Below are 18,735 nucleotides of genomic sequence, written 5' to 3' on the forward strand. Positions count from 1 at the left end.
TCTTATTAGGCATCAATTTTATACACATCAGTGTATACATGTCAATCCCAATCGCCCAATTCAGCACACCACCATCCCCACCCCACCACAGTTTTCCCCCTTTGGTGTCCATATGTCCATTCTCTACATCTGTGTCTCAACTTCTGCCCTGCAAACTGGCTCATCTGTACCATTTTTCTAGGTTCCACATACATGCATTAATATACGATATTTGTTTTTCTCTTTCTGACTTACTTCACTCTGTATGACAGTCTCTAGATCCATCCACGTCTCAACAAATGACTCAATTTCGTTCCTTTTTATGGCTGAGTAATATTCCATTGTATATATGTACCACAACTTCTTTATCCATTCGTCTGTTGATGGGCATTTAGGTTGCTTCCATGACCTGGCTATTGTAAATAGTGCCGCAATGAACATTCGGGTGCATATGTCTTTTTGAATTACGGTTTTCTCTGGGTATATGCCCAGTAGTGGGATTGCTGGGTCATATGGTAATTCTATTTTTAGTTTTTTAAGGAACCTCCATATTGTTCTCCATAGTGGCTGTATCAATTTACATTCCCACCAACAGTGCAAGAGGGTTCCCTTTTCTCCACACCCTCTCCAGCATTTGTTGTTTGTAGATTTTCTGATGATGCCCATTCTAACAGGAGTGAGGTGATACCTCATTGTAGTTTTAATTTGCATTTCTCTAATAATTAGTGATGTTGAGCAGCTTTTCGTGTGCTTCGTGGCCGTCTGTATGTTTTCTTTGGAGAAATGTCTATTTAGGTCTTCTGCCCATTTTTGGATTGGGGTGTTTGTTTCTTTAATATTGAGCTGCATGAGCTGTTTATATATTTTGGAGATTAATCCTTTGTCCGTTGATTCATTTGCAAATATTTTCTCCCATTCTGAGGGTTGTCTTTTCGTCTTGTTTATGGTTTCCTTTGCTGTGCAAAAGCTTTGAAGTTTCATTAGGTCCCACTTGTTTATTTTTGTTTTTATTTCCATTACTCTAGGAGGTGGATCAAAAAAGATCTTGCTGTGATTTATGTCAAACAGTGTTCTTCCTATGTTTTCCTCTAAGAGTTTTATAGTGTCCAGTCTTATATTTAGGTCTCTAATCCATTTTGAGTTTATTTTTGTGTATGGTGTTAGGGAGTATTCTAATTTCATTCTTTTACATGTAGCTGTCCAGTTTTACCAGCACCACTTATTGAAGAGACTGTCTTTTCTCCATTGTATATCTTTGCCTCCTTTGTCATAGATTAGTTGACCATAGGTGCGTGGGTTAATCTCTGGGCTTTCTATCTTGTTCCATTGATCTATGTTTCTCTTTTTGTGCCAGTACCATATAGTCTTGATTACTGTAGCTTTGTAGTATAGTCTGAAGTCAGGGAGTCTGATTCCTCCAGCTCCATTTTTTTGCCTCAAGACTGCTTTGGCTATTCGGGGTCTTTTGTGTCTCCATACAAATTTTAAGATGATTTGTTCTAGCTCCGTAAAAAATGCCATTGGCAATTTGATAGGGATTGCATTGAATCTGTAGATTGCTTTGGGTAGTATACTCATTTTCACAATGTTGATTCTTCCAATCCAAGAACATGGTATATCTCTCCATCTGTTGGTATCATCTTTAATTTCTTTCATCAGTGTCTTATAGTTTTCTGCATACAGGTCTTTTGTCTCCCTAGGTAGGTTTATTCCTAGGTATTTTATTCTTTTTGTTGCAATGGTAAATGGGAGTGTTTCCATAATTTCTCTTTCAGATTTTTCGTCATTAGTGTATAGGAATGCAAGAGATTTCTGTGCATTAATTTTGTATCCTGCAACTTTACCATATTCATTAATTAGCTCTAGCAGTTTTCTGGTGGCAGTTTTAGGATTCTCTATGTATAGTATCACGTCATCCGCAAACAGTGACAGTTTTACTTCTTCTTTTCCAATTTGTATTCCTTTTATTTCTTTTTCTTCTCTGATTGCCGTGGCTAGGACTTCCAGAACTATGTTGAATAATAGTGGTGAGAGTGGACATCCTTGTCTCGTTCCTGATCTTAGAGGAAATGCTTTCAGTTTTTCACCATTGAGAATGATGTTTGCTGTGGGTTTGTCATATATGGCCTTTATTATGTTGAGGTAGGTTCCCTCTATGCCCACTTTCTGGAGAGTTTTTATCATAAATGGGTGTTGAATTTTGTCAAAAGCTTTTTCTGCATCTATTGAGATGATCATATGGTTTTTATTCTTCAATTTGTTAATATGGTGTATCACATTGATTGATTTGCGTATATTGAAGAATCCTTGCATCCCTGGGATAAATCCCACTTGATCGTGGTGTATGATCCTTTTAATGTGTTGTTGGATTCTGTTTGCTAGTATTTTGTTGAGGATTTTTGCATCTATATTCATCAGTGATATTGGTCTGTAATTTTCTTTTTTTGTAGTGTCTTTGTCTGGTTTTGGTATCAGGGTGATGGTGGCCTCATAGAATGAGTTTGGGAGTGTTCCTTCCTCTGCAAACTTTTGGAAGAGTTTGAGAAGGATGGGTGTTAGCTCTTCCCTAAATGTTTGATAGAATTCACCTGTGAAGCCATCTGGTCCTGGACTTTTGTTTGTTGGAAGATTTTTAATCACAGTTTCCATTTCATTACTTGTGATTGGTCTGTTCATATTTTCTGTTTCTTCCTGGTTCAGTCTTGGAAGGCTATACCTTTCTAAGAATTTGTCCATTTCTTCCAGGTTGTCCATTTTATTGGCTTGTAGTAGTCTCTTAGGATGCTTTGTATTTCTGCGGTGTCTGTTGTAACTTCTCCTTTTTCATTTCTGATTTTATTGATTTGAGTCCTCTCCCTCTTTTTCTTGATGAGTCTGGCTAATGGCTTATCAATTTTGTTTATCTTCTCAAAGAACCAACTTTTAGTTTTATTGATCTTTGCTATTGTTTTCTTTGTTTCTATTTCATTTATTTCTGCTCTGATCTTTATGATTTCTTTCCTTCTGCTAACTTTGGGTTTTGTTTGTTCTTCTTTCTCTAGTTTCTTTAGGTGTAAGGTTAGATTGTTTACTTGAGATTTTTCTTGTTTCTTTAGGTAGGCTTGTATAGCTATAAACTTCCCTCTTAGAACTGCTTTCGCTGCATCCCATAGGTTTTGGGTCGTCGTGTTTTCATTGTCATTTGTCTCTAGGTATTTTTTTATTTCCTCTTTGATTTCTTCAGTGATCTCTTGGTTATTTAGTAACGTATTGTTTAGCCTCCATGTGTTTGTCTTTTTTACGTTTTTTTCCCTGTAATTCATTTCTAATCTCATAGCGTTGTGGTCAGAAAAGATGCTTGATATGATTTCAATTTTCTTAAATTTACTGAGGCTTGATTTGTGACCCAAGATGTGATCTATCCTGGAGAATGTTCCGTGCGCCCTTGAGAAGAACGTGTAATCTGCTGTTTTTGGATGGAATGTCCTATATATATCAATTAAATCTATCTGGTCTATTGTGTCATTTAAAGCTTCTGTTTCCTTATTTATTTTCATTTTGGATGATCTGTCCATTGGTGTAAGTGAGGTGTTAAAGTCCCCCACTATTATTGTGTTACTGTCGATTTCCTCTTTTATGGCTGTTAGCAGTTGCCTTATGTATTGAGGTGCTCCTATGTTGGGTGCATATATATTTATAATTGTTATATCTTCTTCTTGGATTGATCCCTGGATCATTATGTAGTGTCCTTCCTTGTCTCTTGTAACATTCTTTATTTTAAAGTCTATTTTATCTGATATGAGTATAGCTACTCCAGCTTTCTTTTGATTTCCATTTGCATGGAATATCTTTTTCCAGCCCCTCACTTTCAGTCTGTATGTGTCCCTAGGTCTAAAGTGGGTCTCTTGTAGACAGCATATATATGGGTCTTGTTTTTGTATCCACTCAGCCAGTCTATGTCTTTTGGTTGGGGCATTTAATCCATTCACGTTTAAGGTAATTATCGATATGTATGTTCCTATGACCATTTTCTTAATTGTTTTGGGTTTGTTTTTGTAGGTCCTTTTCTTCTCTTTTGTTTCCCACTTAGAGAAGTTCCTTTAGCATTTGCTGTAGAGCTGGTTTGGTGGTGCTGAATTCTCTTAGCTTTTGCTTGTCTGTAAAGCTTCTGATTTCTCCATCAAATCTAAATGAGATCCTTGCCGGGTAGAGTAATCTTGGTTGTACGTTCTTCCCTTTCATCACTTTAAGTATATCATGCCACTCCCTTCTGGCTTGCAGAGTTTCTGCTGAGAAATCAGCTGTTAACCTTATGGGAGTTCCCTTGTATGTTATTTGTCGTTTTTCCCTTGCTGCTTTCAATAATTTTTCTTTGTCTTTAATTTTTGCCACTTTGATTACTATGTGTCTCGGCGTGTTTCTCCTTGGGTTTATTCTGTATGGGACTCTCTGCGCTTCCTGGACTTGGGTGGCTATTTCCTTTCCCATGTTAGGGAAGTTTTCGACTATAATCTCTTCAAATATTTTCTCTGGTCCTTTCTCTCTCTCTTCTCCTTCTGGGACCCCTATAATGCGAATGTGGTTGCGTGGTTAATGTTGTCCCAGAGGTCTCTTAGGCTGTCTTCATTTCTTTTCATTCTTTTTTCTTTAGTCTGTTCCGCAGCAGTGAATTCCACCATTCTGTCTTCCAGGTCACTTATCCGTTCTTCTGCCTCAGTTATTCTGCTACTGATTCCTTCTAGTGTAGTTTTCATTTGAGTTATTGTATTGGTCATCTCTGTTTGTTTGTTCTTTAATTCTTCTAGGTCTTTGTTAATCATTTCTTGCATCTTCTCGATCTTTGCCTCCATTCTTATTCCGAGGTCCTGGATCATCTTCACTATCATTATTCTGAATTCTTTTTCTGGAAGGTTGCCTATCTCCACTTCATTTAGTTGTTTTTCTGGGGTTTTTTCTTGTTCCTTCATCTGGTACATAGCCCTCTGCCTTTTCATCTTCTCTATCTTTCTGTAACTGTGGTTTTTGGTCCACAGGCTGCAGGATTGTAGTTTTTCTTGCTTCTGCTGTCTGTCCTCTGGTGGTTGAGGCTATCTAAGAGGCTCGATGGGAGGCTCTGGTGGTGGGTAGAGCTGACTGTTGCTGTAGTCTCACTCTTAAGTAGCTAAAAGCATTACTTGCTTAACTCTCTCCCTCAAGCTTAACTTCATTTAAAAACAGGGTCTGGCTGCCTTTTCTGCTTCTGTCCCGTTTCGTGTGAAGTTTCCTTCTTTGTCAGCAGCAGAACAAGACACATACTGTGGTATTTGGGAAACTGTAATATTTACTGCCTCTGAATTCCTGAACTTGAAGTTTTTCTTTGCACTCGATAGTTAATTATTTTCTTCCCAGAAGAAAGTTAACTCTGCCTCTATCAAAATGCAGAAACCTTTAAGCAAACATTGGCGGATGTTTTTTCTTGGCAGCTTGAAGTTTCAGTGCTGTAAAATCAAGTTTGACCAAAAAAGGTTCTAAGAGTTAAATGACTGTAGTGTAGAGTAACAGTATAAGAATCTTAAACTTATTTCATTATTTACTTAATTACTTTCCTATCTTAATGCAAAAGAACTGGCTTTTAAAATAAAAACATTTATTAAAAGCGTGTTTACTGGAGGAAATTGAGGAAGTGAAAAATGTACAAAGACCAAAGTAAAACCACCCATAATTCTGCTGCCCAGAGGTAATCACCATAGAATTTTGCTAGAAAACCCTTTAGTCTTTGCACATATGATAACTTTCACAAAGTTGGAATCATATGTTTTTAATCTACCCTTTTTAATAATACACTTTACACATTTGCCTATTTAGTAAATTTTTTTCTGAAACATGATTTTTAATAGCTATATAATATTTCTTCATAAATACGTACCATTACTTAACAAATTCCTTATTGTTGGACATTTAAATTATTTCCACATTTTGCCATTATAGAGAGTGGTGGAATGAATATCCTTAGAGCTAACTCTGTATACAGGTATACTTATTTCTGTCCTTAGGACCAAACTACTAAATCAAAGATTTTGGAATTATAAGATTTAAAAAAACAAATTGCCATATTGCTTTCCAGATAGGTTATAACATTATAGATGTTTTGTATAAGACATTTGTATAAGATGTGAGTGCCAATTTTTTTGCAGTATTGACTGTTATTTGTTTATGGTGTGTTTTAATTATAGAATTTTATAAAGAGGAAACTCTTTGAAAGCGAGGTACTAACATTATATGACTCATCACCTATCTATTCTTTTAGGACATTATTATATCACTTTTAAAATTTATGTATACCTTTAATTAATTTTGGTGTCAAGTATGGGGTGCAGATTCATTTTTTTTTTTTTTAATAATTGGTTATTTGTCAACATCACATAATGAATAACATGTCATTTTCCGATTACTTTGGAAAGTTGCTCTGATGTGTATCGAAGTTTTATTACAAACCTATGTCTGGTTTTGGGTTTTCTTTTTTATGTTCGATATTTCCAGTTCCTTTAGCCATTATTGTTCTTGTTCAATATTTCTGTCCATTCTCACATATATAATCTTTCACATGAACTTTATAATGATTTTGTTAAATTCTTTTTTTTTTTTTTTTTTAATTCATTTATTTTATTTTATTTTTGGCTGCACTGGGTCTTTGTTGCTGCGCGTGGGCTTTCACTAGTTGCGGCGAGCGGGGGCTACTCGGGGGCTACTCTTCATTGTGGTGCGCGGGCTTCTCATTGCGGTGGCTTCTCTTGTTGCGGAGCACGGGCTCTAGGCATGTAGGCTCAGTAGTTGTGGCACACGGGCTTAGTTGCTCCGCGGCATGTGGGATCTTCCCGGACCAGGGCTCGAACCCGTGTCGCCTGCATTGGCAGGCGGATTCTTAACCACTGAGCCACCAAGGAAGCCCGATTTTGTCAAATTCTACAGAAGAAAATCGTATTGGGATTTTGATTAGAATTATGTTAAACATAGAGATTAATTTGGAGAGAATTTACATCTTTACAGTAGTCTTTCCAGCTAGAAATATGAAATAATTCTTTTTAAAGTCTTTTTTATTTTTATTTTTTTGGCTGTGCCACGCAGCTTGTGGGATCTTAGTTCCCCAGTTAGGGATCGAACCCAGGCCCCGGCAGTGAAACCACCGAGTCCTAACCATCGGACTACCAGAGAATTCCCTGAAATAATTTTTTCTTTTAAATTATTAAAATGTAAGATTCATGAAGGTTGATTTTTATCTGTTTTTGCTACCGTATCTAGCATTTAGAATATTACTTGAAACATAGTAACCACTTAGTAAATGTTTTTGAATGAGTGAACTTATTCAAGTTATTTTTTTATGTCAATTAAATTTTATTTTTTGTAGGTTCTGTATAATTTTTTCTTAACAAGTTATTTCTGGTTACAGGAAAGGTATTGACATTTAGTTTGGATTAGTCTCTGAATTTCTTAGAGTACCATTTAAAATTTTTTTTAAAATTTATCAAGTGAATACTTTTTCAGCAGTTATTGGGATAGTTTGGTCTATTTATATAATTTGTTGTATAATTAATATCTGTATATTTCTGGAGTGGGCTCTACTTGCTCTGGGTATGTTATTCTTTTAGCATGGTGCTAGATTTGATTTGCTTGTCTTTTTTTTTTTCTTTTCCTCGGTAGCTGTGGCACGTGGGCTCAGTAGTTGTGGCTCACGGGCTTAGTTGCTCCGCGGCATGTGGGATCCCCCCGGACCAGGGCTCGAACCCGTGGTCCCTGCCTTGGCAGGCGGATTCTTAACCACTGCGCCGCCAGGGAAGCCCCGTCTTTTTTTTTTTAAATATGATTTATTTCCATCTGTATGTAAACAAGTGAAATTGGCCTTTTTTCCCTTTTTCTTTTCATTTCTTCTTTTTTTTTCTGGCTTTGGTATTAAGTTTACACTAATTTCACAAGTGAATTAGTTTTCCATAGGATTGTTTTAAGGATTAAAATGTCACAAAAACTAGGGGCCATGTAAATAGTATTCAAAACATTCCCACAGTTTCGTTGAGGATGAGGTTAAAAGTTAGATTTGAGGGCTTCCCTGGTGGCACAGTGGTTGAGAATCTGCCTGCCAATGCAGGGGACACGGGTTCAAGCCCTGGTCCGGGAAGATCCCACATGCTGCGGAGCAACTGGGCCCGTGAACCACAATTACTGAGCCTGCGCGTCTGGAGCCTGTGCTCCGCAACAAGAGAGGTCGCGATAGTGAGAGGCCCGCGCACCGCGATGAAGAGTGGCCCCCGCTTGCCACAACTAGAAGAAAGCCCTTGCACAGAAACGAAGACCCAACACAGCCATAAATAAATAAATTAAAAAAAAAAAGTTAGATTTGAATCTTTGAAAGCGACACGTTGGAAGAAAATTGGAAGTGTGATTGCTCATGTTGAATGTATAAAAACAATGATCTTACCATAGGCCTTTCATAATTATAGTTTAGTCTTTTACTGGAAGATTAAGTATCCTTAATGTTGTATTTCTCAGAGATGTTAAAGAGAAATAATTGCTTTAGGCAGGGCTTCATGGGCTGCTAGTTCTTTGATGGAATTATTAATATGTGAACAGGATTTTGTCTTCAGTTTCATATGTCCAGAAACTTAAATGTTGATGCTTTACCCTAAGCTGATCTTGAGGACTGTAGATCTTAATAATACTGGCTAACATTTGAGTGCTTGTTATGTGCCAAACACTACTTGAAGCTCTTTACACCTGTTAACTCATGTAAACCCTCACAACAATTCTGTGAGATAGGTACTGTTGTTGTCTTTATATTACAGGTGAGAACACTGAGGCACAGGGAAGTTAAGTGACTTCCCTTAGTTGTAAGTGTTGGAACCAGGATTTGACCATCACTGGAACTTATATATATTTAATATTAATCCGTTTTTATTATTCAAAATAATCTATCTTTACTAGTGTATATTAGCATTTTGCCTAGTTATAATCAATCTATTTATCGTAATACCATTTTATATTCCATTTTTCCTCTTTAATGTTATTTTGTACAAACAATAATGTTATTTTATATCCATCAAGATGGGCCACAGAGTTGTGGTTTCAAATTGGTTTTTAGTATTGAATTTCTTTTTTCTTTTTTTTTTTCTTTTCTTTTTTCACCTTGTGACGCTCTTCCCCTATTTCTTTTACCCCTCATCCCCCGCTCCTCTGGCAGCCACCAATTATTTCTCTGTATCTTTGAAGGTTTTTGTTTTTGTTTTTTTATGATTCCACATATAAAAGAGATCATATGGTATTTGTCTTTCTCTGTCTGACTTATTTTACTTAGCGTTATGCCCTCCAGTTCTACCCATGTTGTCACAAATGGCAAAGTTTCATTCTTTTTTATGGGTGAATAACGTTCCATTGTATGTATATATATATGTGTGTGTGTGCGTGTGTGTGTGTGTGTATCATATTTTCTTTATCCATTCATCCATTGATGGACACTTAGATTGTTTCTGTATCTTGGCTATTGTAAATAATGTGGCAGTGAACATGCGGGTATATATAATCTATTCAAGTTAGTGTTTTCATTTTCTTCAGATAAATACCTAGATGGGAAATTGCTGGATCATACGGTAGTTCTAGTTTTAATTTTTCGAGTAACCTCGTACTGTTTTCTTTTTTTAAATTAATTAATTTATTTTTTATTTATTTGTTTTTGGCTGCATTGGATCTTCATTGCTGTGCGCGGGCTTTCTTTAGTTGCTGCAAGCAGGGGCTACTCTTCGTTGTGGTGCGCGGGCTTCTCATTGTGGTGGCTTCTCTTGTTGTGGAGCATGGGCTGTAGGTGTACGGGCTTTAGTAGTTGCAGCATGCAGGCTCAGTAGTTGTGGCACGCGGGCCCTAGAGCGCATGGGCTTCAGTAGTTGCGGTGTGTGGGCTCAGTAGTTGTGGTGTGTGGGCTCTAGGGTGCACGGGCTTCAGTAGTTGTGGCGCACGGGCTTAGTTGTGCCACAGCATGTGGGATCTTCCCGGACCAGGAATCGAACCCATGTCCCCTGCATTGGCAGGAGGATTTTTAACCACTGCACCACCAGGGAAGTCCCTCCATACTGTTTTTTATAGTGGCTGCAGCAATTTACATTCCTACCAACAGTGCACAAGTGTTTCCTTTTGTCCTTATCTTCATCAACACGTTTATTGTCTTTTTGATAATAGTCCTTCCAACAGGTATGAGGTGATAGCTCATTGTGGTTTTGATTTCCATTTCCCTGATGATTAGTGACGTTGAGCATCTTTTCATGTACCTGCTGTACCTCTGTGTGTCTTTTTTGGAAAAATGTCTATCCATATCTTCTGCTCATTTTTTAAAAATTTATTTATTTTTAATTTATTATTTATTTTTGGCTGCATTGGGTCTTCATTGCTGTGTGTGGGCTCTCTCTAGTTGCAGCGAGCGGGGGCTACTATTCTTTGCAGTGCATGTGCTTCTCATTGTGGTGGCTTCTCTTGTTGCGGAGCATGGGCTCTAGGCGTGCGGGCTTCAGTAGTTGTGGCAGGCGGGCTCAGTAGTTGTGGCTTGCGGGCACTAGAGCGCAGGCTTGGTCGTTGTGGCACATGGGCTTTGTTGCTCCGCAGCATGTGGGATCTTCCCGGACCAGGGATCAAACCGTGTCCTCTGCATTGGCAGGCGGATTCTTAACCACTGTGCCACCAGGGAAATCCCCTCTGCCCATTTTTAAATTGGATTGTTTGGTTTTTTGCTCTTGAGTTATTTATATATTTTGCATATTAGCCCCGTATCAGATATATGATTTGCAAATATTTTCTCCCATTTAGTAGGTTGCCTTTTCATTTTATTGATGGTTTCCTTTGCTGTTCTGAAGCTTTGTAGTTTGAAGTAGTCCCACTTGTTTATTTTGCTTTTGTTGGTTTTGCTTTTGGTGTCAGATTCAAAAAAATCAGTCAAGACCTGTGTCCGGGAGCTTAGCACCTGTGTTTTCTTCTGAGAGTTATATGGTTTCCGGTCTTAGGCTCAAGTCTTTAATCCATTTTGAGTTCATTTTTGTGTGTGGTGTAAGATAGTGGTCTAGTTTCATCTTTTTTCATGTATTTTTATCTTCAATTTCTTTCATTAATGTCTTGTAGTTTTCAATATATAGGTCTTTCACCTCCTTGATTACATTTATTCGTAGGTGTTTTATTCTTTTTGATGCAGTTGTAAATGGGGTTGATTTCTTTTTTTTTTTTTTAACATCTGTATTGGAGTATAATTGCTTTACAGTGGTGTGTTAGTTTCTGCTCTATAACAAAGTGAATCAACTATACGTATACATATATCCCCAAATGGGGTTGATTTCTTAATTTCTCTTTCTCATTGTTTGTTATTGGTGTATTAGAAACACAACAGATTTTTGTGTATTGATTTTATATCTTGCAATTTTACTGAATTTGTTTATTAATTTTAACAGGTTTTTTCTTTCTTTTTTTTTATTCTTGTTACCTTTATGGAACTTTGACATCCAGAAAAGCCTCCTCAGCCATTCATTTACCAACCAACTCTACTTCACTCTTTAGGAAATTATTTGGTTCTGGCACAAAGCCATGTACCCTAAGGTGCTCCTTAAACACTAGCTCCCTCATCTTACTGTAGAGGTCCCACGTATTCACCTCAGCGTTTGCATGAGAGTCACTTATGTGGGCCGAAATACTGGTCGCTTTTACCACCTTTTTTTTTTTAGTTCTAACAGTGTTTTGATAGAGTCTTTAAGGTTTTCTGTATAATACCATATCTGCAAATAGTGACAGTTTTACTTCTTCCTTTTCAGTCTGGATGGTGTTGGGACCAGAATTTGACTGTCACTGGAAGCTATGTTTTTTTTTAACTGTGTTTTGAGATACATTCTTACTCAGTTCATAAAAGATTTGTGTGGAAAACTGGGATGCTAATTTATTAATTTACAAGGGGGATTATATCTAACCAAGAGGTATATGGTCTGTTTAGGGAATGATTCTCAACCTTTATCCTAACACTTGCACTCATATGCTTTTTATCTTCAATAAAAATTTGTTGAGCTTTACACTGTGTAGCTTGTATTTGGAAAAGAAAAAGTATATTGGAAATGCTGTTTCAAACTATGGACACCCTGGTTGAGATGCTCATATAGTTTTGTTGTGTACAAGCAGAGTACCTTGGAATGAGATGAGGGTGTCAGGCATATAGCATATGGTGGAGATGAGACAAAGAAAGATAGCATTGATTTGCAAGGACCTTTTACTCTGTGGGATCTGGGAATCCATGGAAGGTTTCTGAGCATGGAGCCAGAGACATGTGATCTGGCCAAATCTCAATTTAAATAAGAGGACTATGGCAGCAGTGTGAAGGATGGATCAAAGACCAGAGAAATTGGAGTCTGGGAAATTGAGCCGTAATAGTTATTTAAATAAATGATGAGTAGGCACTGATTTAGGATAGCAGAAAAAGAACAGAAATTAAGATGGATTTGTTTAAAAAAAAAAAAGCATGTACTTGTTAGTTGAAGGTAGAAGTTGTGAGAGAAGGAAGTCATTCATATTTCCCAATTTTCATCAAAAAGAGTCACCACTAATATATAATATGATTAAATTAAGGCTATTGGCATCATGAAGCTTTAAGCCGTGCTGGCATAACTGCATTTGGTCTTCCTAATTAGATTTGGGAGAGTCTTGACTGACTTCTCAGCTTTGGGTGTTTTTTTTGTTGTTGTTGTTGTTTTCTAGTGCAGGGCACTTCTGCAGGTGGCTTCTCTCACTCATGATTTTTCTTCCCCCTAGTTTCAGTTTCAGGGCATTTTCCGAGATATTGCCCTTAAGTATGTTCTTGCTCGTCCTGTGTATTCATTATTTTGGTAGTGATTCTTCATCTTTTATGAACTATATTCACAGATTAAGTGAATTAAAAGTAATTTGACATTGTGTTTGTTCCCATTTGTGTTGAAGGTTAAAATTTCTATTGTTTCTGACACTGTATCTTACATTTTTTAATCTTTGACTGACAGCTGCCATGCAAAGAAAGCCCAAATCATATTCGTCTTCTTTAATGGATCAGATTCCCATCAAATTTCTTATTCGACAGGCTCAAGGACTGCAGCAGGAGTTGGGAGGTATTTGTTTTATTTGCTTTTTGATGCTAACGTTTATTGTTAAAAAGTACCTACCGTTTATGATGTTATAAAGTGTAATAGGTGCTCAATGTTTAAAGCCCAATTCAAGAGTGAAATTCCTCTTTACCTCCCTTGCTGTCTTACTCCCTGCAAACCACTCCTCACCCCCAAGGCCCTAGTTTCATTTTGGTGTGTAATTTCAGATATTCCTTTCTATAGGGTGAACCATATGAAATTGCAGGTATTCAACTATTTTTGACCTCCAAAAATGCAGTTTCATATGGTTGAAGCTAATAGATACACACACAAGTAAAAAATTCTTCTTTTAAACTTTAAATGGTATTATACTCTATCTCTTCTGAGATTTGCTTTTTTCTCTTTGAGTCTTGGAAATCTTATCATGTCACTTCATCTAGATCTACCTTATTGTTTTTAATTGCTCCATAACATTCCTTAGCGTGGAATTACTATAATATTTTTACTGTAAAACTGTCAAATAGAAATATAGTACTATTTTTTGAAATTCAAATTTTTTCTTAAATTAACACCTTTTTATAATGTTTGAATGTGTGGGTTGTTTGTTTTTTTCTTTTTGGTTTTTTTTTTTGAAGTTGGGGATTTTCTTTTTCTGTCTTTGTTACGGTTGGTTTCCAGGATGGACGTGAGCTTGCCTTCATCATCTTTAGCCAGATGTCTGCATTTATTTATTATATCTTTGCATTATCTCTTTCTAGAGAAATGATGTTATATTTGGCAGCTTTTGGCAACTAACCTGTTTTATTGAAGAGATTATGAAGTGTAGATTAATTTGCACTATTGTAAGCAGTCATCTTTGTGACTGTTTTGGGATAGTCTTGACTACACATATACTTGTGCATTAAATTTAATACCACTTTTGATTGTTACAGTGCCTTTTCAAACAGAAACATTTATTTTAAGCACTTTCTATGAGAAAGGAAACAGATACTTATCCCTCTTGGGACTAAGCAGTGGTTTGATTTGATCTAAGTTGCATAATAAGGGGTTGATTGGATCTAACGTACTTTTATTACTACTGATACTCTTACTGCTAACTCTTGCAACTTTGGAGATGATGATAACTGTTTAGTAGCAGCAGCATTTATTAGGTAAATAACATAGTGGCGCTTCATATATCTAAATAGGCATTTTTATAGTATCATCATTTATTTTCTCATTATTAATATTACACAGTAATAATAATGAGTATTCTAACTATGCTGTAAGCAAAAGATTAGAAACAAGACTTAGATTTAGTCAAAGGAGGGTTTCCCGGTCCTTTTGAGCTTCCTTAACCCTTCTTAAAAGAAGACAAATGCACCCCCTTGTGGGTATCGTCAGTACTGCTTGGGTTGGCTGACATAGCTGTGTGACTTTGGGAACGTTAATAAATATCTTTCAGCCTGTTTCCTTATAGTAGAATGGAGACAATATTGCTTACCTTGTAGGAATGTTAGGGTGAAATGAGGAAATGCACATAAAGTGTACATTTAGGTACTCAAGTTGGGCAACTTTAATTTCATTCATCTATAGCAATGATTCTCAGCTGGGTTGGAGGAGAGGACATGTTCTCCTGTAGAAGCCTATCAGAATTTCTTTTTTTAAAATCTTTTAAAACTTTTATTTATTTATGTTTTGGCCGCGCCGCTCGGCATGCGGGATCCTAGTTCCCCTACCGGGGATCAAACCCGTGGCCCCTGCAGTGGAAGTGCGGCATCCTAACTACTGGACTGCCAGGGAATTACCAAGCCTATCAGAATTTCTGAGTGAGGCCTTTTTCAAACCATATATGATCTCCCCGAAATGAACATTCTTTTCCCTTCTCTTTTTCTCCTCCCCACTCAACTCTTGAACTACTGCTATGTCAAACAAATTTTCCTGATGGGAGACTTTTATGCTGGGATAGGGTGGAAGAAAGCTTGAGAACTTTTGACAAAAGTAGTGGCTTCCAGCTTCCTGTGCATCAGTTCACTTGGCGATCTTTAAGCAGATTCCCTGGCTGAGCTACTGAACAGAAGTTCTTAAGCTGTAGTATGCATGCATAAGAAGGGCAGATTCCTTTGGCTTGCTGTAAATGAAAGGGAGAAGAGAGAGGGGAAAGAAGAGAGAGAAGATTTTGATGTTTAAGAATGAAGAATCCAATTGACTTCTTGTAAATTTTCAAGGGTTGCATTCTGCTTTACTTCGTCTCCTTGCAACTAACTACCCACATTTATGCATTGTGGATGACTGGATCTGTGAAGAAGAAATCACAGGGACTGATGCCCTGTTAAGACGAATGCTCCTGACTAGCAATGCCAAAAACCACTCTCCTAAACAACTTCAAGAAGGTATAATAAGTTGGTATGCCTTTTACCCCTTTAGTGGTACACAGAGGTGTTAGGCCTGTGGAAATCTTAAAATCATAAAATCACGCAGAATTTTCCTGGAGATATAACAGCGTTTTGGTGAATATATTTAAAGTAATTCTCTTTGAGTTTAAGGATTTTTTACCATTTTTTTCTGACATGCTTGCATCTGTTTCCTCATAGGTTCTAGGTTATATCACTAAACAGGTCATGTGGTTTTAGGAAAGTCCTGAAACTGGTCAGAAATAAGTGCCGTGGAATAGAACAATGTATCTGCTGTTAATGGATAATAAGCTAGATCAGCACTTTCAAATAGAAATATGATGTGAGCCACACATACAATTTTAAACTTTCTATATATTGCCACATTAAAAAAGTAAAAAAAAAAAGGCAAAATTAAATAATTATTTTGTATAACCCAGTATATCTAATATATTATGATTTCATCACGTAATCAATGTAAAAAGACTGTTAGATATTTTACTGTTTTTTCATACTAAGTCTATGTCTTTTATACTTACAGCACGTCTCATTTTGGACTAGCTGCATTTCAAGTGCTCAGTAGCCAGAAGTGGTTAGTGACTATTCTATTGAAGGAGCACGGTTCTAGCTATTTTTTACTAACAGCTGCTTACAGCCCATGAAGGGCTACCCGAAGGAAGGTGTCAAGAAGTTTGAATTTTTCAAATGAATGTTAATACCAAGAGCAATAGTTCAGTATATTTTCATGTTTCAGTCAATTTTTTAAATCAGTGTGAATCATTGTCTTTGGGTCACTCTCACTAATGTGATTTTTTAAATGAGATATTTTTTGTTCTTTATGAAATAACTGCAACTTAACATGAATTTTTCTTAAGGGCCTAATTTTAAGTATACCCACAACTATGGCTAGAATGGAAAGTTTTACTTTTTTTAGAGCAATACTGTTTTCTTGATTTGTTTCGCCTATAGTTTGATAGAGCAATATTACTTCCTATTTGGTAAGCTGTATAGTATTTAGATTATGACTGTGAAGTTTTCCTTTTAGCATTTTCAGCTGTCCCAGTAAGTCACACACAAGTGATGCAGATTCTAGAACACTTGACTCTACTCTCTGCCAGTGAACTTATACCATATGCAGAAGTATTAACATCCAATATGAATCAGCTGTTGAATTCAGGGGTTCCAAGGCGAATTCTTCAAACGGTCAATAAGCTATGGATGGTTCTTAATACTGTGATGCCTAGAAGGTAATTTCAGTGTATTGTTGCATGTAATAGATAAGTGTATAGCAGTGATTGTATACAATAACTTAAACTTAAATGTTGAAAAAAATTGTTAAAAACTTTTTGACAATATAAATCCTTTCTGAAGACCACTAATTAAAGAGTTGTTATAACTTTAAGGAAAAGAATAAACTCTATCTTAATAAACAGAGAGAAACCTTCAAGTATTTCCAACTTGAGAAAGTTCTTTAAAAGGGAGTTCTCATGGTAAGAGAGTGTCATGGACATATATACACTACCAAACGTAAAATAGATAGCTAGTGGGAAGCAGCCGCATAGCCCAGGGAGATCAGCTCGGTGCTTTGTGACCACCTAGAGGGGCGGGATGGGGAGGGTGGGAGGGAGGGAGATGCAAGAGGGAAGAGAAATGGGAACATATTGTGTATGTATAACTGATTCACTTTGTTATAAAGCAGAAGCTAACACACCATTGTAAGGCAATTATACTTCAGTAAAGATGTTAAAAAAAAAAAAAAAAGGGAGTTCTCATGTAGAGTCATCTGTGGCTAATTGTGATTTAGATTACCATTGTGTCTTGCATCATTGCAGTGGCTCCAGATTTTGCTGTACATTAAAATCACCTGGAGAGCTTTTAACACTCCTGATCCCCAAGTTGTAACCCATGGCAGTTAAATCAGAGTGGAACCTGGATTCAGTATTTTGTCTTTAGTCAGATGGGTTGCTGCTGTTCCATAGACTGCACCAAGAACACTTGGTCTGCTCTAGGAACAAATGCTGGGCTGGACTTGACTTACCTGAGATTCTGATTCAGTAGGTCTGGGAATATTTATACTTTTTAAGTTTGATTTTTACTTATATCAAATTAATAAATGCACGTAAGTTAAATAGTGTATAAGGTCTTCCCCCGCCTTCCCATTTTAGACTATTGATCCTCAGAGACAATTATTCTCAGCTCCTTTATCTTTTAATTCTGGCATTTATGTCCCACCATGTATCTCAATCATATGCTTATAATTACTATGATTTCCTGAGTTTCCAATTTAGAAATTATCTTTTGACTTCCTACAAAATCCTTCATACAAGATGAAGGTTTAGCACTCTTACTTGCTTCCCCTGTGAGTCCCTCTTCTTCCATATATTCTCCCTTCCTCCATTTCTCCCAACACAGTTATATCAGAATTTTTGGTTAAAGAAATATTCAGTGTGCATATTATTATGACTACATAAGTGTTTTTTATAGTTGATATATATGTTATCCTTTGATTACAATTTCTCTCTTAAACAACTGCCCTCCTTCATACCCCACATACAAACCCTGAGTTGTTTGCCTTTTTTACATTTGTTCAGGTTTTTTGTTTTTTGTTTTGGTATCAGTAACCAATTCACTCTCAAACTCTATTATTGAGTGGAAATTTACATTAGTTAGTCGTTAACACATCAGGTAACATTTTTCCTTGGAAACCTTCCATTCAGATCTTTCCACCCTTAGGCTTCAATCTGGGACACTCACAGTAGCCATCTGGAATGGCTTTGTCTCTTGGTTTGAGTCCATGTTTTTCTCTTTCTTGATTTAGTTCCTTATTTCAGTGAGTGGAACTAATGCCCAAGTTGCTTCCTGGGAAAGGTGTTTGGGAAATTTTTTTTTTTTTTTTTTTTTTTTTGAGGCTTTCATATGTGAAAAGGTTTTTATTCTTCCCCTCACATGTGACTGATATTAGGCTAGGTGTAGAATTCTAGCTTATTTTTCCTCTTAGCAATTTGAAAGCTTTATTCTATTTAAGTAATTAGAGCTTTCCTGATTGCTTTTGAGTAATCTAATCTTATACCAATTCCCAATCCTTTGTATGTGACCATTGTTTTTTCTCTTAAAGGTTTTAGGTTCTTGTTCATTGTTTCTGAAATTTCATGATGATACATTTTGGTTTGGGTCTTTTTTAATTCATGGTGCTGGGCACTTGGTTGGCGTTTTTTTTTGTCAGGGGACTAATGCTGATGTCTTCACTTCTAGGACAGTTTCTTGTATTTTTTTTTTTTTCTGCAATAATTTCTTTCCCTCTGTTTTCT

The 18,735-nt window shown here is 36.6% G+C and overlaps 1 protein-coding gene across 1 annotated transcript in view; it reads left to right on the forward strand.

Annotated features, from left to right (window-relative positions):
• The window catches only part of INTS2 (integrator complex subunit 2), a 56,920-nt gene that overhangs the window by 28,825 nt on the left and 9,360 nt on the right, over nt 1–18,735 (forward strand). The window contains exons 16-18 of the mRNA XM_068529681.1: nt 12,975–13,079; nt 15,263–15,427; nt 16,473–16,674. Of these exons, the coding sequence (XP_068385782.1) occupies nt 12,975–13,079; nt 15,263–15,427; nt 16,473–16,674 (472 nt within the window). The remainder of the gene's footprint in view (nt 1–12,974; nt 13,080–15,262; nt 15,428–16,472; nt 16,675–18,735) is intronic.

The sequence above is a fragment of the Eschrichtius robustus genome, chromosome 20 (assembly GCF_028021215.1).
Source record: "Eschrichtius robustus isolate mEscRob2 chromosome 20, mEscRob2.pri, whole genome shotgun sequence".
In the NCBI taxonomy this organism is placed as follows: domain Eukaryota; kingdom Metazoa; phylum Chordata; class Mammalia; order Artiodactyla; family Eschrichtiidae; genus Eschrichtius; species Eschrichtius robustus.